The sequence below is a fragment of the Metschnikowia bicuspidata genome, assembly GCF_001664035.1.
Source record: "Metschnikowia bicuspidata var. bicuspidata NRRL YB-4993 chromosome Unknown METBIscaffold_1, whole genome shotgun sequence".
Classification (NCBI taxonomy): domain Eukaryota; kingdom Fungi; phylum Ascomycota; class Pichiomycetes; order Serinales; family Metschnikowiaceae; genus Metschnikowia; species Metschnikowia bicuspidata.
The window spans coordinates 1,586,925-1,606,412 of NW_017387731.1; the positions used below are offsets into that span (position 1 = coordinate 1,586,925).

Sequence of the window (19,488 nt, forward strand, 5' to 3'; positions counted from 1 at the left end):
CTAAAATACTAGCACTCTTTAGAATACTAGACTCTCCTGAATACTAGCAGTATTCAAAGTACTAGACTCCCGAAAACCAGCAATCTTTGAAATACTAGCATTTTTCAAAATCCCAGACTCCAAAATCCCAGACTATCAAAATCCTAGACTCTCGAAATCATAGCACTCACTAAAATACTAGCACTCTTTAGAATACTAGACTCTCCTGAATACTAGACTCTCCTGAATACTAGCAATCTTTGAAATACTAGCACTTTTCAAAATCCCAGACCCCCAGACTCCAAACTCCTAGACGCTCCTGTCTCGAGCAGCGTTGTCCCGACAATAACGGACAGACCCGCCCCGCATTCCAAGCCAGCACTGTGCCACCCAGCGGCACACGACCCGCGCCTCAGGCTCTGCCGTCATGGAGCTGGGCGCAGTAGTTGACGATGCGCTTGACCGCAATGAGCCAGCGCCGCGTGGCCTCGCTCTTCATGATGTTTGAAAGCTGCTTCTTGTCGTCGCCCGCAATCTTGGCGTCCGCGGCACGGGCGTGGATGCCCACGTCCCGCACGCCGATGGGCCACGCCACATTGCCTATACTGAGCTTCAAGTAGGCCTCGTTGGCCTTGACGATGTTCTCGGTCTGGATGTAGTAGACGATTGTCGAGAGCGACACGACGGTCTCCTGCGGAAGCGAGCCGCTGCGGAGCTTGTACATGAGCTTCACGATGTCCCGCTTGGTTTCCAAGAGGACCGGGTCCGCGGACCGCACGTCCGTTGCCAGGGTCCATGTCTGGAGGATCTCCTTGAAAAAGCGCCGGATCTGCAAGCACAACGTGGCGCTGTTTTGCGCGGCAATGTCCGCGAGGGCAATGTGCGCCGGCACGCGGGTTTCCCGGTCCAAGTACGCCTTGTACCGGAGGTCCTTCTTCTCGTGGCGCACGTGGATCTGGAGTCTGCGGAGCTGCTCCGCCTTCAGGCCCCCCTGTCCGTTTTCGTCGAGGCGGCGGAGGCTTTCCGCGAGTTTGTCCGCGTCGATCGAGTCGAGGAGCCGTGCCTCGTCGGTTTCGGTGGAGACGGGTGGATCCGGCTGGCCCGCCTCAGGGCCTTGCTCGTTCTGCTGGGCCTGGGGCGTCCCCTGCGGTTTGTCACCACGGCCGGGGCACGTTTCTTTTGGTGTGCCTTGCTGCTTGGCGCGCTGCCGCTGGCGCTGTTTCTGCTGGAGCTGCTGGGCAAGGAGTTGGGAGATGTCCATGGCAAAGAAGGCAGATGGGCATGGTGATGCTCGGGTGTCCTGTGCAGAACTGGCCCCGGGACGTCTAGGCGAGAACGGCCCGGAACAGGGCACGGTGAAAACGGCGTGTTTTTGGGTGAGCCTGGCAGTTGGAAGGGGCCGGGTGGGCCGGGGCCGATTCCGATGCCCCGGGGCGAAAATGGGGGTGCTGCTGTTTTTTGGCGTGTGTTTGGATAAATGCTGGTGCGCTGTGCTGGGGCCAATATATCTAATAAGTGGAAATGAGCACGCACCGAGCCAGTCAGCCCAGGCCCCAGGCTCCCAGACAAGACGTAGACTAAAAAGCACCAGGATGCAAACCACAATGAAAACAAAGATGAACACCAGAATGAAGGCCAAAAGGCAAACAAAGATGAAAACCAAACAAAAACATGAACGAATACCAAAACAAAAAACGGAAACAAACGTAACCAAAAACGCAATCTCAGGACAAGCCTGCCCATAACGGCGCCTGCCCATAACGGCGCCAGGCTCCACGTCCTCGCACACCTGGGGCCACGGCCCGCAACAAGAGACTGCCGCAGACCCGTGCACCAGGAAACTCAACCTCCCTTCTTCTCCACACAACCCTCCTTCTGTGCTTTACTCTCTTCACCAACAGCACCCAGCCGCCGCCCAATTGCGTGTGTGGCCCGAATCCTAAACACGCAGACACCGTGAACCCAGCGAACGCCAAGCCAAGGGAAACGGCCCCTCTCCTCCTGTTTACATTGACTCCCGGATCCAACACCTGGCCCTGCTCCACACCTGGCCCTGTTCTTTCTAGAACCCGGCCCTTTTCCTTTTTCAGACCCGGCCCTTTTTGGGACCCGCCCGCACACCTGTAAACAGCGTTTTTACAGCCCCCGGTCTGCAGAATGAGCGACGCCGACCCCGTGCCTAAACCACAGGACATCCAGCCGCCGGCCACGTCCAGCGACGGCGAGCTCCGGGCCCAGTTTGCCTCGACCGGCATCGTGGCCCCGCCCCCCTCAAACATCCAGCCGCAGACGTCCCCGCTTCTCTCGCTGACGCCGCCCACCGTGGCCAAGGCACTCATCCGAGCGTACCCCTACTTGCTCATCGTGAACAAGACCTTGCTGGTGGCCACGTGGACAAACGACGACTACTGGGTCAACGTGGTGCTGATGTTGGCCTACACCTTGGCCGTGCTCTACTTCGAGGCCTTGGTCACGTGGACCGGCCACCTCTTGCTCGTGCTTGTGGTGGTGTTGTACTCGCTTCTCAACAGCAAGATCCTCGAGGAGACAAGCTTGCGCCCCACGCTAGACGACGTGGTCCAGGCGCTCACCGCCACCTGCATCAAGGCCGACTTGTTGCTCAGCCCGGTGACCGCCATGGCCTTGACGTCCTACGACATCAAGCGGCTCCTCTTCACCACGGTGTTCTTGACGCCGCTCTACTTGGTCGCCACGTTCTTGCTCATCAGCCCGCGCTCCGTGCTCTTGCTCATCGGCTTGTTTCTCCTTTCGTACCACCTGCCCCACATGTGCGTCACTCGCAAGCTCGTGTGGAAGTTGAAGATCTCGCGTGTGCTCTGCTTCTACTTGACCGGCTTGGACTTCTCGCAAGCGAAAAACAACTCGCTCTTTGCCGCGGCCTTTGCCAAAGTGCACAAGACGGGCGTCTCGCCCTCCGCCGCGGGCCTGGACGGCTCGAAGCCGGTCAGGTTCACCTACGTCATTTACGAGAACCAGCGCCGCTGGCTAGGAATCGGATGGACGTCCAACTTGCTCACCTACGAGCGCGCGCCGTGGACCGACGAGTTCTTGAACGAGTCTTCGTCCACTGACTCGTTCGAGTTGCCCAACGCGGACTCCAGCTTTTCCCAGCTGCAACAGGACTTCCAGCTGCACTCGGCCATCTCCGGCGCCCGCTGGAGGTGGGTGGACAAGACATGGCGCTTGGACCTCACCAATGATGGTGCCATTGTGCTTCCCTCGAGTAAGCGCTCCAAAACAACGGTGAAACCCACCAACGACGAGGGCTTCATCTACACCGACAATGTGTGGAAAAAGCCCACCACCGACGACTCCTACTCGAAGTACACCCGCCGCCGGAGATGGATCAGAACCGCCGAGTTGGTGTTCGATTCGGCGACTGCCCATGTTAGCGACGGCTCGCCCTCCACATTTTCCACCTCCGTTGCAAACTCTTCCCCAGATCTCACCAGAAAGAGAAAAAGCTTGAGGTTTGCCGATGAGGACGAACATAAAGAAGTGCCAGATGCAATTGAAACCGACGTGTCGGAAGAGAAACGACCTCTGCATAGCACGAGTGCTAAGAAGAACGACTGATCTTCAAGAAGAAGCCAAAAATGCGCTCATTCATGCAATGGCGACTAATGAGATCCTGTATTTATTCTACTATATGATTGATGAATTCCCGAATACTTTCGTTAGCTCTAATCACATCGAAGACACTATCGACGTACCATCCTGGAACCTGGTCCTGAACACTCTATTCGCATTGGTAAACATGCCCTCTTTCAACGACACCACAATGAATTGTGACCCCTTGAATCGGGTCTTGATTAAATGCCCTATGTTCTGGGTGTGTGATAAGTCCAACGCCGCATCCACCTCATCGAGAATGTACATGGGGGCAGGCTTGAATTGGAGTAATGCCATAATCAAGGACAATGCTATCAAGGATCTTTGTCCACCAGATAATTCCACTAAACTTTCTTTCCAAACGGGTCCCAATTTCACCTTCACCTCCAAACCATTGGTGACGTCTAGAAAATTCACAGGCACCAATTTAGCGAATGAGCCCGGAAGAAGATCTGAAAAGATATTTCCAAAGTCTTCCGACACTTTCTTGTAGGTAGCATCAAGGGTTTCTCTTTTGTAGCCATTGAGTTTGTCGATAGTATTCTCTATCTTTGACTTATCTTTGACAATCGTGCGGATCATGTGCATTAGCGCAGCTTCCTTCTTTTCGACATTTTCGATCATACTCATGATGTTCGGGTTCACCTTCCTTTTCATGTTTTGGAACCTTTCGCCTAGGACAGCTGCCTGAGCTTCACATTCTGCAAGATTCACGTCAGGGTATTGCTGGATAATCCCACTGACCACACTTTCGTCAGTCAACCATTCGTTCTCTTTGATGAGTTCATCCAATTGAGATCTCAAAGCCGAAGTTGCCCCGTTTGCCTTCTCGAGATCGTGATTCAACTTCTGTAATGAGAGCTTGGCTTGGTTCATTTCCTCGTTCTTGTCGGTGATGAGACTAGTTAATTCGTTGATTTCATCGTTGAAACCAATCATTTTCGCCTTTTCATCCTCGAGCTTTGCGCGAATGCCTTCAAGCTCTGCAATTTTCTCGCTAAGAGAGATAGATGTCTCGTCTATCTTTGAATTCACATCTTTTAAAGTCTCTTCATGCGACTCTATGGATTCTTTGAATGACGCAATGTCTATCTTTTGTTGATCCACTTCAATTTGCAAGTTCTGATATTCGTCGCTGCTTTTCTTGACGAGGTCATCCTCCTTGGTAATCTGCTTTCTCAAGCCCTTGAGCTCATTTTCTAGTTCTTTGAGCTTTGACCCTTTGTCTTGGTTGAACTCTTTAATATCATTGCTGATCTTAGTGATTTGCTCCTCAAGCTTTGCACTGTTCTCCTCTTCACCACGTATAAGCTCTTCAAGCTTTTCGATTTCTAGGGTATTGATTTCGCTTTCTTTGATGATGCTGGTCGCTGGGCTATTTTCCATCTTTCTCTCGAGTAAAGATAGCTCGTGTTTAGTCAAGTTTAGCTCGTTTTGCAAAGATTTTGTGCTTTGACTTAGCAGGTCGAGCCGGTTTAGTTCTCGACAGACTTGGTCATGCTTTTTGACAAGATGGGAAATTTTCTGAGAAAGTTGATTGTGCTGCTGCATCTTGAGTAGAATCGACGAGTTGTTTTTTCTCGAACCGCCAGATAAGTTGCCTTCAGGGTCGTACACGTCGCCATCCAACGTGATGGATCTTGCCCTGATTTTCGGGTCGAATGTGATTTCCTTCGCCGTGTTCGGGTCTGCGCAAATAAAGGTGGAGCCGAAAATGTAGGACATGGCCTTGAAAAGCTCTTCCTCAAAATTGATGAGATTTAATGCTAGCTCCACCTTGTCGGGGCATTTGTTCTTCGCATAGACTACCTTGTTGTGGGGAAGGGACCACACCTTGATCTTGTCTAGAGGGATGATAGTGACTCTCCGCCGCAAATTACCACGCTCGAGCAAAGCAGATGCAGTGTCTGCGCTGTCCACCACAACGTTATACAACCGGCCACCGGCGCATACTTGTAAGGCCATTGCCTTGTCCGATTCCTTATCGCACACGCTGAACAATTGCATAGCAATGCCTTTGACGGAGCTGGAATCAAAGTTCGGGTACGGCTTTGAGTACTGGAAGTCGATGTTGCCCACCTCTCTCTTGATCCCGTTGAGCTGGTATTGGTAGTCATCCAACTGCTTGCGGATCATGCTCTCCTGATCCCGTAGCTCGTTGTATGTTTTGAAATCAAAGCCCTGCTCGAGGAATTTGGTCTCTTTCATTGCAATTTCTTCTTTGTAAGCTCGGACCTGCGCAAGGAGCCCCTTGCTGTCCTCCTTGGCCAGAGCGAGGCGGGCCTCGTCGTTCTTGAGTTTTTCTCGCAAGTGTGCCACCTTCAACCTCGACTTGGAGATGAAGTTTTGGCTGTTGCTCAAGTCGTCCTTGCATTGTTTGAGATGCGACATGTAGCCGCCATCAGCGCCTCCTTTTGCAGTGACGCCAGTGGACAAGGTCGATAGAAGTTCCTCTTTCTTGTTGTACTCCTCCTTCATGGCCTCATAGCGCTGCTTGCTTTCGTTGTACTGGGCCTCGAGCGAAGCAAACATGTCGGCGGAGTTGGCAGCCTGATCCTGCAAAGTTTGGAGCAGCAGTTTCAAGGCGGCCACCTTAGCCACCTCCTCGCGGGCAGTTTCCGAGGAAAGATCGGCAGAGGTGGCCATGCGGGTAATGTCATCCGAAAGGCGGGTCTCTTCGCGCTGAAGCACCTCAATGAGCCCTCCCTCCGAGAGCTCGGACTCCTTCTGTTTTTTCACCAGATCGAGGTCCACAGCCAAGTTCTGCACCTCGGACGCGAGTCTCTGCAACTGGGAATTCAAGTCGCCCATGATGTGCTCGTGCTCGGAGCGCACCGTCGAATAGCGATGGAACTGCGCAGACTTAAGCTGGTAACTGTGGCTGGCGATCACGCGCGTAAGCTTCTCGAGGTCGGTCTGGACTTTCTGGAACTCCAAGAACACACGCTTCTCCGAGCGCAACTTCTCCAACTTGGGCTCGATTTCCTCGCGGAGCAAGCTGCGGATCTCCTGGAGCTTGGCCTCCTTTTTGGCCATGGTCTTCAAGGCCTTGTCTTTCCGGTCCTCGAAGGTCCGTGTCCCTGCGGCCTCCTCGATGAGGGCCAAAACCTCCTGCGGTTTCATGTTGAGCACCTTGGTGATCTTGCCCTGCATGATCAAAAAGTTAGGGTTGTTGATGTTGAGCTGGACCGACTGGAATAAGTTGAGCACGGTCTGCTGCTGCGCCTTGTGGCCGTTGACCAAGTACTTGGACGTGCCGCCCAAAATGATCTGTCGCGTGACGGAGATTTTGGGCGAGTTCTCGAACCCTATAGGCGATTTTTCTTTTTCCAGGTTGTCAAACACAATGGTTACCGAGGCCTTGGTGACGCCGGCCTGGCCCCGCTTATAGATGAGGTCCTGGAGGTTGGACGCCCTGACCGTCGCCATGGATGCGATACCCAACACAAAGCAGATGGCGTCTAGAATATTCGATTTTCCCGACCCGTTCAAGCCGGTGATGGCGTTGAACTGCGGGTCCCAGTCGCTGACCACAGTTCTGGTGGCATACGATTTGAACCCGTCGATGATGAGCTCCTCGACCTTCATTGTTAATGAGGCGAGCTGACAAGTTGAGCGGTCTAGAATTCGACGCTCGTCCAGCTGCTGGATGCGCGGGTGTTGCTGTGGAAAATAGTGGCACTTGGTGCTTTTGTCCGGTGTTTATATCTTTCGGCTGGTGCTTGGTTTGTATGGAGAAGAGTGCGCGTATGTAATAACAGAACGGCGCGCGAGGCTGGGCAAGCAAATGAAGCAGATTCTTTGCGGAAGGCTTGGGCAGGAATGGGCGGGGCTGGGATATTGGCGCGGGGCTGGAACGTCACTAAAGGATTTATGGATCAAGCTAGTGTTTTTTAAGGGCATGGTCTCGAACATGCATGGGACAGTAGATATGTCGCTTGGAGATCCAGGATGTAGGACGGGACGAAATGTGATTTCTGGGGATCCAGAAAATTAGGGACGGAGGATCTGTTAGTTGGAATCCAGAACATGCGTGTAATTGGATGGGAATAATGAAGGTCTGCAATATCCAAAGCATCTCAGGCAACTACTGCCGATGGGTCTTGACATGACGCTTGTGTTGGGACGCAAAGGGATTATTAAGACGACGGCAAAAATGCTCCCTTTGCGATAACTGCCGACACGAAGAGGACATCAAAACACTTGTCTAATTCCTGGCGCCGGTTCGGTCTCCACGAAATTCATATACTCTGTTCTCGGATGGGGCCGAGTATGCTGTGAACTTGGATGTAGCCCCTGTCCGCAATGCAAGGCTGCGTCGAAAACAATAATCTAGATGCTAAGTGCATGTTTGTGGCTGGATGCAGATTGCAGACTTCAGCCACAGCACAGGACAAGCTCAGACTGCTTCACTCCTGATTTGATCATCACTTGTCCGCGAAATTTGGAACGTTCAGACTTTTCGCCCACAATGTTGTCGGTAAATAAGCGACGCGGTGGAATGGGCTGGAAATACACATCTTCTGGACTTCGAAGAAACGGGCCGGGAAGAAGTGTATGCATAACAGGGGCACAGGAGACAGGAAACAATGTTCGGTAGCATATCAATAGCATGCTAGCTCTCGGGCAATCTCTCATTGTATGCTGTTGGGCTGACAGCCAACTCCTGCTTTTTAAAGCAAACACCATTATTGAGTGAATATAGTTTTGTCACCCAAACTGAAGGAGCTATATCTGCAATCGAGGCTGGACGTTTGTCGCAGCCCACCAATATTTGCACCCACAAGATGGGCACCCCTCTAGAAGCCGGTTTCTGGTCAAATGCGCTAATAAGCTTGGCTCCCACAAGATAAAAAAAAATACATATTTTCTAGACCATTCGCCCTTCTGGCTGGTGCCATTGGATGAACAGTCCTGTCAAGTGCGGCCCGTTATGAACTCTCGTGCGTTATCCAAAGCCTGTCAAGCAGGTGTGGAGCATGTGTTCAAAACAAAGCGAAATTGTCTCAAAAAACGGCTCCTCGATTCCCAGGATACCGGCCACCAAGACCCAAGAAGACAAAAGATAGAACACATCGAAACAGAACCCAAGGCCGGCAGTAGCCATGCTCCCGAGTCTCATTAATAAAACGGGTGAGAACTGGACTGCGACATGCGCGATATGGCTTTGGCAAGTAGACAGGACTGTGGGAGCAGCTTGAGCCTCCAGCCTACGTCATCAACCGTGGAGCCGATCTTCTGATATGCTCAGTCCCAGCTACGCCCACACCGGAATCATCAGCCCCAAACACCGGGTCAGAACACCCCGGCAGGAACTCCCAGCCACGGCCACTCGAGCTGGCAGCAGTGGATCATGTGACCGGCCTTGCACCATGCAAAACAAGACTATCCGAATCGGGACGAGCTCCTGCAGATGCCACCGGCATCAGAGTAGCCGTGTTTTTTCGCGGGTCGCTCCAGGGCTTGATGTCCCCGAAGGCCTCACACCAGAAGCGGATCTCTCGAACTACCGTATACGGCCCATTCTGCACGAAACGCCGTGCCGCCTTTTCCTCCTTTGCTGGCAGCTCCTTCATTTTTGCCGCACGCGGTCTTGCCACATCCCAGCAGACTTTCTCTGCATCTCCGCCAGTAACTCCAACAGAGCACCGCTCGCAGGCCACCGCTCGACATGGCCCAGATCATCCAGATGACGCCATATGAGTACACGGAAAAAACGAAGCCGACGGATTTCTGGACGCGGGTGAAAAGCGCGTGGGCGCACGAAAGCGTCTCTGCCGGGCTTATCCAACACAAGGCCAAGGTCGCCGTCGTGGCGGCGTTTTTGACGCTCGTCTCGCTCGTGCAAATGGCGCTCGTCTCCCGCAACAGTTTCTACGTGCCCACATTCGCCGACACGCCCGGCACGTCGTTCTTTGACTTGGCGCACTATGTGGGCACGCCGACCGGCTGGCAGCTGGAGGAGCGGGTGCTCTTCTGCGTGCCCTTGAGAGACGCCGCGGCGCACTTGCCCATGTTCTTCGGCCACATGCGCAACTTGACGTATCCCCACCACTTGACTTGGCGTTCTTGGTCTCGGACTCCAGCGACGACACCATCGGCGAGCTCTTGCGGCACTTGAACGAGATCCAGAGCGACGCCAACGTGGCCATGCGTTTCGGCGAGATCGAGATCTTCGAGAAGGACTTTGGCCAGATCATCGGCCAGTCGTTCTCGGACAGGCACGGCTTTGCTGCGCAGGGCCCGCGGCGCAAGTTGATGGCCCGTGCGCGGAACTGGCTCTGGTCCGTCGCCATCAAGCCGTACCACCTGTACGTCTACTGGCGAGACGCGGACGTGGAGACCATGCCACGCACGATCTTGGAGGACTTGATGCAGCACGACAAGGACGTGATTGTGCCGAACGTGTGGCGGCCCTTGCCCGACTGGTTGGGCAACCAGCAGCCCTACGACTTGAACTCGTGGCAGGAGTCCGATGGCGGGCTCCAGTTGGCCGAGTCCTTGGACGAGGACGCGTGCATCGTCGAAGGCTATGTAGAGTACCAGACCTGGCGGCCGCACCTTGCGTACTTGCGCGACCCGTACGGCGACCCGGAGGTGGAGATGGACTTGGACGGCATTGGCGGCGTGTCCATCTTGACCAAGGCCAAGGTGTTCCGCACGGGCTCGCACTTCCCGGCGTTCTCCTTCGAAAAGCACGCGGAGACCGAGGCGTTTGGCAAGATGAGCAAGCGCATGGGCTACTCCGTGGTGGGCTTGCCGCATTACGTGATCTGGCACATCTACGAGCCGTCGTCAGACGACTTGAAGCACATGGAGTGGATGGCCTTGGAGGAGGTGCGGCAGGCTGAGCAGGCCAAGATCAAGAAGGTTTATGACAAGTCGTGGGGACAAGGCTTCGAAGACAAGCAGGAGGGTTGGCAGCGCGAGCGCGAGCACGTGTTGAAAAACACCGACATCCACCGGCTGATACACGTGGATTGGCTGGGCGTCGACGATCTTTTCATCGAGAAGACGCCCGACAAGCAGCTTGCCGACTTCCAGCCTTGATCGAGCGTTGCCAAATGAAGACAGGCCTGGGGACGCTGGGGCCTTTGGGCGTATGCCTTGCCGCGTGAAAGCTTCTTGTTCCAAAGCGTTTTCTCCAGAGCGCTGGCCACTGTGCCTAGATGGCGGACGACCTCTTGTTTGGTTGTCCCGTTTAGGTATCTTGACATGAAGCATTGACGAGATATCCCGACTGAGAGCCCCGACTGAGAGTCTCGACTTGAAGCTGTGACTTCGTATCGTGACCTCGTATCGTGCAGTGACATTGTGACTAAACATAGTGACTCAATGTCTTGGTTCGATACCTTGCCTTGACGTTTTGGTTAGATCTTGCATTTGGCGCTTTGGTTAGTACCCTTGCCTTGACGCACGATCAGACACCTTCATTTGACATCTTGCCTTGGTGCACTGACATCCTGCCTTGGTGCATTGACATCTTGACTTGGTGCATTGACATGAATATTGACACCTGACTTGTCGTCACCCATCACAACTGAATTTCACGGACACCGCCGCATACCGCTAATAGGCGTGCTTCAGCCCCAACCAAAAGCAAAGCGCATCCAGCTCACCTGCTGACCGTGCCCATCTGAGTACACATCAGAACTTTCAAGCTATATCCTCGGAGCCACTGGCGTTGTTCGAGTGCCAGCGTCCTGCTGCCGCTGGCGCAAACGCCACTTCACTTTTGAACTGGCCGCCCTATTTATGATTCGCGGGAAGCCGTGCTGTATTCCGCAGGCCTCTCGCTCACCTCGTTCCTCCGCCATATCCGAGAAGCCCTAGCCACTCCACACCAAATACATTTCGCAGCCACATCCACACTCCACGTTTGCCAGCAACCCTCGGCGCACGTACTCGTATACATAACCGTCAGCCCCCATTATCGGGGTGCGCTCCCGCGCTTTACTTCTCTTTTCTCACACCATATGTCCCTTTCCGTTTTTCCAGCAATATCAGCCCCCTATTTTTCTTCCTCCACATTTTCACAAGAAAATCACATCAGCCCACTTTCCTCAACTATTTCGGCCAAGCCCTCGCCGGCACCAGTTTGTATATAATGTTGTCTAAAACTCCCCTATTATTCTCTCTAAATCCTATTGTTTACCAGCTTTAGGTTTTGCTCCTTCCATTGTCGCTACGTGTCGTGCACCGGGCCTTTCAACCGCCCTGCGGTTTCTCCAATTAGAGAAGCATATCACACTAGTGGTGCCCCCACTTTCCCGCCTGTTCCATCGTGAAATTTTTTCGGCAGCTTGTCCACAGCAAATTCCGAGGTTCGTTGAGAGCGTGTCCCCATCCCCAATTGAATAGTGGCGAGTATCTGGCTATCCGCCTTTTCCTGTTTTTACAGCCTTCATTTCGCTTAAGCGCTTAAGCGCCTTCACGTGCCCCTTGCTGGCTTCGCTGCGCGCCTGCCTGCAAGAAAACCCGATCATCCGGCCCCTCAAAATACTTCGCTGAAACGGGCTCAACGCACCTCTCCAGATCACGAAAAACATACGCGTTCTAAGCCGACACCAGGAAACACCTTTATTTTTTTTTTTGTTATCGCCGGTCCACTCTGCCTCAATCCAAAGCACAAAATGTCGGAAGTGCTGGCAGTCTCACAGGACTCCCCTCTCCAAACATGCAAGAAATGCAACCTTGCCATTTTCGAGGGCCACGCGTATGAACTTGGCGAGGATCGCTGGCACATTGGCTGCTTCAAGTGCTTCAAATGCGAGACGCTGCTTGGCTGTAACTCCAACTTCTTGGTCTTGGGGAACGGTAGTCTTGTGTGCTCCAACTGCTCCTATAGCTGCAAACAGTGCGGCAAGAAGATCGACGACTTGGCAATCCTAACGGGCGACCAAGCGTACTGTTCCAGTTGTTTCAAGTGCCGTGTATGCAAAGTCAAGATCGAGGACTTGCGCTACGCCCGGACCTCCAAAGGCTTGTTCTGCATGTCGTGCCACGAGGACCTCATTGCCAAGAAGCGGAAGCACGACTTGAAGCGGAAACAGTTGGCTCTGCTTATGCTGCTGCTGCGGCCCTTGCCGAGCGAAGACCTGAGCCCCCTGCTCAACGTCTCTTCGGTTTCATCCCGTCTTTCAACGACGAGCGGGTCACCCCACACCAATCAGCACGACATGTATCTGCACCCCAATCCTTCGCTGTCTTCCACTCACAACAAACTGCTTCCACCCCACCCCGAGTCAAGGAGCTCTGGGGCATCTCCTTCGGCCACGGACTCACTAGCCCAAACCACGCCGTCGGCTGTATCTTCCTCTACAACCATCGAATCTTCGCCTGCTCTTCATGGGCCGGAAATGACGTCACAGGCTTCGTATCTGATGTCCCCCGCCCCCAGCCTGAAACAAAAGTCAGCTTCGACCACTGAGAATAAGCTTCTAAGCCTGGTGTTCCCCAAGACGCCTTTCACCCTGCACCCGAACCCGTCATATGACATTGAGGAAGTCAATGATTCGGATGATGAGCTTCACCTCCGCAAAGTGCGAGAGAACTTAGAACGCCGCTTCATGAAACAGTCAGACGAACCTGATGGCGCAATCTTAGACTTGATTGATTCTTTCTCGGCACCGAACACTCCGTCCACCATATACAACCACCCAGAGACTAACGGGTCTTCTGGTTCAGCCCGGCAGGCAAACCAGGAACAGGTTCAGAACGACGTCTCGAGCTTTTCATCTCGCGAAGCACCAGTAATGAGGCAAGAGATTGCAAAGTCTCGCAATTGGACGACTGAGGCTTCGCCGCACAAAAATATTCTTCTCCGCTCTCCAAATCAGTTTCATGACAATGAATTTCATAATGCAGACAACATCCATGATGAACAACCTATTTCTGTTCTTCCAGAGGAAAAGCGCCGCTCAAACTTTCCTATCACATCTCCAATGGCAAAAGTGAATCGCCAAGCACGTGTGGTCGAGACCAACGATAAAAACTCAAACACTGACCTGGGTCTGGAAACTAAGAGCCCAGCACGCCAACAAAACGAGAAGGTTTTATCTACTCCAAAGAAAAAACTGACATCCAGCAAGTCACCTCATCTATCATCTCCTGCACCACATCTCATGTTACCTGGTGTACCCTTAACACCCAAACAGAATGGACCCGAAATGCAACAGCGCCATGAAAAATTGGGTGAAATGAGTGAACCAAAAGGATTGGGGCTTGAGGGATTTGACTTGCCAAAAACCCGCACATTGAAGTCAGCAACACCGACTGTGACTAACTTAGAAAACTTACAAAGAGAAGAACCAGACTATGACGACTTCCAGAAGTCCCCACCAAGTCGTAAGACAAGCGTGAAAAACTTACTTCTGAATAGGCACAAACGTTCTACATCAAGCAGTCTGGGTGGTGGACTATCCGGCAAATTGGGGATGTTCAAATCGAAAGATGAACCAGATTTATCAAAGGGACATACACGTCACGCCCTGGAGGGCTCTTTCAATGGCCAGGCCTTCACGACCCCTCCACTACCGTTAACTTCACCGATGGTTCAAATATCCCGTCGAGATTCGCACACAAGGTCGACATCTGACACCAATTTCATGATGAACCTAGAGAACGATTCACTGCGGAGAGATTTCGAGATGCGCTCAATCAAGTTCGAAATTTATCAGTTGGACTCAAGAAGACAGGCTTTGCTAGCGGAGAACATGAAGTTGAACTCCGATAAGAGCAAACTACTCGAAGCATTGAACACACTACTGAAACGTGTTACCCAGGACACGCAGGCGAAAGAACTTCTCTCACTTGAAGTGAAAGAGCTTACGATTCAGAAAAGTAAGTTGAAGGAAGAAAATGAAAGCCTCATTTTGGAGAATAAGAATCTCCAAGAATCAACGTGGCGTAGCCGCGAGCTGATACGCGAGCCGAAAGAAAATCATGCTAGTCAAGCATACGACCACCACAACGAGACTTTTGAGTCAAACAATGTGTTGGAATCCATCAATGACGAAGGAGCAGAGGCCCAAAAAGCGACACGGCTCAAGTTCTGGCGTCGTCCCAAGGTAACCATAACGAACACACAGGCTCAGCAACACCCGAGTCTTGGAACACATATCCTGCCCTCGAATGGAAACATACCACATAGTTCTAGCACATACAAACTAGGCCAACTCCTTTCGTCAAGCATGGCACCAGCACAAAGTCAAGGCTCGATTGGTGATGAGTCTTCTGGGCCAAGAAAAGCATTGAATAGCTTGACGGGCAAATCACGTTCTTCGGGAAACATCGATTTATTTGGAAATGGCTCGAATGGAAAGGGCCACACGGATGTTCCGCTCCTCAACTCAACGTTACAAAGACGCGCTGCTTTTGAAAATGAAAAGGTCCCGTTGATTATAACCAAGTGCATTGAGGAAGTTGAAAAACGTGGATTGGATATGGAAGGTATTTACAGGTTGAGTGGCGGAAACACAGCTATCAGCGCGATAGAACATGCTTTCGCCGGAATATCCACAAACGGAGTTCAAGAGAAGAAACAAATGGCCAAACTTAATGAGGTTCTCAGTGGTGACATTAATGCTGTTACAAGTGCATTTAAAAGGTACCTTCGGAAGTTACCAGATCCTTTGGTCCCATTTGCTTCGTATGACGCTTTTGTGCGGATCGGACAGCGTAAGGCAGATGCAAGTGAACTTTGCAATGAGTTCAAAACTCGCATTATCAACAGACTACCTCCTGCGAACAAGCACACAATGTACATGATTGTCAAACACCTAAACAAGGTCAATCAATACAGCAATGTGAACAGAATGACCTACAAGAATCTTTCGGTCGTATTTGCTCCGACTATAGCCAGAGATGTCACCGGAGAACGAGAAATGATGGACATGGGACCACGAAATGAGGCAACAGAGTTGCTTTTCTCAAACTTTGACACTCTTTTCTCTGACTATGTTGAGGAACACTGAATAAGCTTTCATCGTAACAAAGGGAGCATCTGAAATGACCTCAATGGACGTCTTTGATGTTTGGGTCCAGATACATTTCGTATCGACGACGGCCGACCCGAAGAAGGTGCTCGATGACGCTAAATGACTTTTTCGGAAGGTGATGATATTTCGCGAACTCCAGACGAACATACGTACGCCAATTGTCTTGGAATTCACGGGGCTTCGTATTAACAGAGCGCGTGCATTCTCTGTACAACTTAAGGACTTCTCTCTGGAGTCCGGATAATCGTGGCATGAAAGGTGTGGTGGTGGTAAACTATTCGACGGTGGCGTCGGAACCCGGGGAAATGCGGTTCTCGTAAACAACACGTGACTAAGTCACGTGACAGACATTCACTTCTTCCTGAACGAAGCTCTGAACACACAAGAAGCTTACGTGTATTTTGTATCATGAGGCTCATGTTTTATATTAGCTATTAAGTGGACATTATTATGAGAAAACTGAGCTGTGCAGCATTTCGTTGGTTGTTAAGGCTCACTCATTGGGAGGAGGGTCGGACGGCAATCAAATCGCGTCGCAACAAAGATGTAGATTACGCGCCGGTGAAGTCGACCTCGCCTTCTCTGGCACATGAGGCCTCACTGACACCACAGGTGCATTGACCCTTCATTCTTTTGCCGCAAGCGCAGGATCCGTCTTTAGGAGGCTGGGCGTTTTCAACAGGAGCCTTTTCGCAGTTACAGTGCAAAGCAGCCTGCTTGCCACACGAGCACGTGGACTTCTTTGCACAAACGCACTCAGCAGCAGAACAAGCCATTATTGGAATTTGATGTATGTTGGTATGAAAGAGATGTCGCCTGAAGGTTGCAAAACTTTAAAAAAAACAGAAGGAGAAGCTGAATCTTTTGGTTATCTATGCCGTGTAGATATAAGTACAAAATATGTCGGAAGTCAGAAACAGAGACAATATGCTGGTGTATGTGTGTTACGAAGAACAATAGAAAAAGGGGAGAATTGGCAGCCTTTTTATAGCATCTTGACAGGTTCACAGAAAGCGTGGGGTGATCTCTGCGTGTCAAAGGACTGCACATATCAGAAAAACCAGGGCCAAGCTGACTTGAGTCCCAGCCAATCATGGCATGTGCATTTGTCATGGCCAGGAACGCACTTTCCTAGCGCGGGTCAGCAGAATGCAGAGCCAGGCTGCAATTGATTTAGCTTACTCACAACCATCCTGATTGGATTAATACTAATCAGTGCATAAAAACAAGAAAAGAAGAAGAAATGTAAAGAAGACAACAGCGAAGGAAGAAAGCGAAGTAATCGAACTGGTGTGTTTCTTCCTTATTAATTCACAACCATGCCTCCTTCTGAAGTAATATTATGGTGCGGCTGAATCCATGTCATGTGACGAGGACCTGAACGGATAGGACGGAGTCTCTGTGCTTTTTGGAGAAAGACCGTGTCATATTACTTAGAGACGAAATCGAAGCTGCAGGCTCGTCCATTTTTGAAATTATTTCTTTATTTTCCAAGAGACTGTCTTTTTGTTCGTGCCAGTCTTGCTGCGGCGCGATATCCTTACTCTATATTAGCTATGACTATGGAGTGTCCACTTGTATTACCTTGGGCATCGAAAACATACGGTCTAAATTTTACGCAACTGATCAAGGAAAGATATTCAAGTCACATAAAGACTGACCCAATTGAGAGTAATCATATGTTTGTGAGATTCTGGTAATCCTCTTTTGAATTATATATACACCTCAATAATCGCGATCGATCCAATATGACCACGGCTGGTTTGATCAATAAGCGGGGGGTTTCATCCCAGAAAATTGTGCTCATATTCTCGAAATTGAATGCTTTAACAATATTGAATACTTTATCTAACAGAAAGAAATCTTTGTTTACACGAGGCGGCCAGAACCCTCGTCTCGCTTCAATGTCAAATGCTCTTGAGTGTTTTCGTCGTACGAAAATTTATCCTCAATATCGTCCCCCATAATCTCATCCCTATCCACACTAAAATCGGCACCTCTGTTTTCGGGCCCAAACAATGTCACAACCAAAACATAGGCAAACACAGTGGCAATGAAGATACTCATCACCTTGGAATAGTCAAATGCCTGCTCGCCAGACGCAGTGGTGATGGGGTACCGCTCGCCTATTTTGGACTCGATAGTGGAAGATGCCGAAGAGGCCAAGTTTCCTAATTGGTACGATAAGCCGACTACCAAAGCCCGGTGAGCTGGTGGTGAAAGCTCCGAAAGAAAAATCGGTGCCACGCCCCATGCGCCTTGCACGCCTGCTTGCATAAAAAAAGCACCAGCGTTGATCGCTGAATTCCGGAGATATGCCCAGGGATACACCATGGCAGCACTCAAAAGCACCGCAAGTATGATGGTCAACCTCCTTCCAATAAATGTAGACACATGGCCGCAAAACGTGCCGCCAAATATAGCTCCTAAATTAGCCACGCACAATGTCACGGTGGATCTGTCGTCGCTGTACTCAAGCTGTTGTGTGAGAAGCGTAGGATACAAGTCCTGAGAGCCATGAGACATGAAATTGAGCCCTGCCATTAGCAAGACACAATACGACACTGTGAGCCAGTAGGTCTTATACAAAGTTTTGGTGCTCTTACTAACTTGATACCATTTGGTAGCCGACTCGTGCTTTTTTCTTGCATCGGAACTTGCTCTTTGCACAAGATAAGCCTCTGTTTCAGGAAGGCATAATCTCCAAACAATAAAGAATACTGGAGGCCCCGCCGAAAACCAGAAGATAGATCTCCACCCAAAAGGCGAGTTGCTGGTGAACGCCCTGTTGAAAATGACTGCAAAAAGGAAGCCAAGTGCATAACCCTCTTGGAAAATGCCAGACAAGGCGCCCCGGCAGCTGGTTGGAGAATCGTCCAAAGACGTTGCCAAAGAAAAGCCGTAAATACCACCCATGGCAACACCAAAGAGGGCACGTACGGCCAAAAATTGCTCATAGGTCTGGACAAAGCCAGTGCCGATCTGCAAGATAATCAAGAGCGAGAAGTTGACAACATACGGCCATTTACGCCCGTTGCGGTCGCCCCAATACCCAAAAAGAAAAGCTCCTACAGACCTCAACATCAAAACTAAAGTTATTCCCCAAGTGATGTCGCTGACGCTCCTGTTCAAAGTTTCAGCGATGTCGGTTGCATTCAAAGTGACGGCAAAAAAGTCCACGGCGTCCCATGTCCATGCAGCAAAGCCCATGAGGAAGAAGTTCCAATGCATGATTTGCATGTGCTTGAGCTCTTTGAAAGGGTTGAGAATATCTCCCCATGTGTATTCTGTTCTTTCTTCTTTAGACACGAAAAGAGTAGTGAATCTGGTCTTGAGATACCGTTTTATTGACCGCGAGGAGAACGACGGTGGGCGAATGGTTTTATCATGAGGGTCTTCGATGTTTTCAGAACGTGCTGACGCTACTGGGGACGTGCTCATTTTGTGGCGAATAAAAAACCTGTAATCACCAAAGAAGTTAAGTTGGGCAGGTCCCAGTATATAAAACTCCCCTCTGCATTTTATGCTGCCCGATGGCTGCTCATTGATCAACCAGCCACGACGCTATATCCACTAAGACAAAATGTGATAATATGGCGTAGCCTGAGGTATGGAGTGTATCCTGCTGAGCCACTTTTCTACATTTACCATAAGGCTGAATGTCTCTCAGCCATGTTTGGCATGAAATTATAAGCTGCCAAATATGCAGGCTATCTTTTGCCTGTGGTGCATAAGCGGCCTGCGAGTGCGCATGACTGTTCGGCCGCACATTTTCCATTAGGTGGACAAGTCGTGAGGCATGGGCACCTACGCTCAAAAGAGATGACGAAAACACTGTTCTTTGTGTTCTGTTTTCTTCTTTTTTTTTTTTTTTTTT

The 19,488-nt window shown here is 51.0% G+C and overlaps 8 protein-coding genes across 8 annotated transcripts; 3 read left to right on the top strand and 5 right to left on the bottom strand.

The window, feature by feature from the left end:
• Window positions 1-221: 221 nt before the first annotated feature.
• On the bottom strand, window positions 222-1,565 carry METBIDRAFT_29683 (mRNA splicing protein). Its single transcript, XM_018855458.1, has one exon. The coding sequence runs from the start codon at window positions 1,238-1,240 to the stop codon at window positions 392-394; it is 849 nt and encodes a 282-aa protein (XP_018713634.1). The 5' UTR covers window positions 1,241-1,565; the 3' UTR covers window positions 222-391.
• A 473-nt stretch (window positions 1,566-2,038) lies between these two features.
• METBIDRAFT_101017 (peroxisome biogenesis protein) lies at window positions 2,039-3,699 on the top strand. The gene has a single exon (XM_018853686.1). It carries the CDS (start codon window positions 2,137-2,139, stop codon window positions 3,574-3,576), a length of 1,440 nt encoding a protein of 479 aa, XP_018713635.1. The 5' UTR covers window positions 2,039-2,136; the 3' UTR covers window positions 3,577-3,699.
• On the bottom strand, window positions 3,688-7,200 carry SMC2 (condensin subunit; the record flags this gene model as incomplete). The annotated part of the gene is made up of 1 exon (XM_018858498.1): window positions 3,688-7,200. The coding sequence occupies one exon, from the start codon at window positions 7,198-7,200 to the stop codon at window positions 3,688-3,690; it is 3,513 nt and encodes a 1,170-aa protein (XP_018713636.1).
• A 2,083-nt stretch (window positions 7,201-9,283) lies between these two features.
• Window positions 9,284-10,662, top strand: ANP1 (Anp1p; the record flags this gene model as incomplete). Its single annotated transcript, XM_018859395.1, has 2 exons — window positions 9,284-9,654; window positions 9,699-10,662. 2 exons carry the CDS (start codon window positions 9,284-9,286, stop codon window positions 10,660-10,662), a joined length of 1,335 nt encoding a protein of 444 aa, XP_018713637.1.
• A 1,583-nt stretch (window positions 10,663-12,245) lies between these two features.
• RGA2 (Rga2p) lies at window positions 12,246-15,587 on the top strand (the record flags this gene model as incomplete). Its single annotated transcript, XM_018856797.1, has 4 exons — window positions 12,246-13,322; window positions 13,410-14,197; window positions 14,252-14,718; window positions 14,785-15,587. The coding sequence occupies 4 exons, from the start codon at window positions 12,246-12,248 to the stop codon at window positions 15,585-15,587; spliced, it is 3,135 nt and encodes a 1,044-aa protein (XP_018713638.1).
• A 40-nt stretch (window positions 15,588-15,627) lies between these two features.
• On the bottom strand, window positions 15,628-15,864 carry METBIDRAFT_33962 (uncharacterized protein; the record flags this gene model as incomplete). The annotated part of the gene is made up of 1 exon (XM_018856429.1): window positions 15,628-15,864. One exon carries the CDS (start codon window positions 15,862-15,864, stop codon window positions 15,628-15,630), a length of 237 nt encoding a protein of 78 aa, XP_018713639.1.
• Window positions 15,865-16,162: 298 nt separating this feature from the next.
• Window positions 16,163-16,387, bottom strand: CRD2 (Crd2p; the record flags this gene model as incomplete). The annotated part of the gene is made up of 1 exon (XM_018856708.1): window positions 16,163-16,387. The coding sequence occupies one exon, from the start codon at window positions 16,385-16,387 to the stop codon at window positions 16,163-16,165; it is 225 nt and encodes a 74-aa protein (XP_018713640.1).
• A 922-nt stretch (window positions 16,388-17,309) lies between these two features.
• Window positions 17,310-19,486, bottom strand: JEN2 (Jen2p). Its single transcript, XM_018855459.1, has one exon. The coding sequence runs from the start codon at window positions 19,050-19,052 to the stop codon at window positions 17,481-17,483; it is 1,572 nt and encodes a 523-aa protein (XP_018713641.1). The 5' UTR covers window positions 19,053-19,486; the 3' UTR covers window positions 17,310-17,480.
• Between the last annotated feature and the right edge of the window lie 2 nt (window positions 19,487-19,488).

What these genes read in the sequence shown, in the direction of transcription:
- METBIDRAFT_101017 (XM_018853686.1), top strand. Translation starts at nt 2,137, where the DNA reads ATGAGCGACGCCGACCCCGTGCCTAAACCACAGGACATCCAGCCGCCG.
- METBIDRAFT_29683 (XM_018855458.1), bottom strand. Translation starts at nt 1,240, where the DNA reads ATGGACATCTCCCAACTCCTTGCCCAGCAGCTCCAGCAGAAACAGCGC.
- JEN2 (XM_018855459.1), bottom strand. Translation starts at nt 19,052, where the DNA reads ATGAGCACGTCCCCAGTAGCGTCAGCACGTTCTGAAAACATCGAAGAC.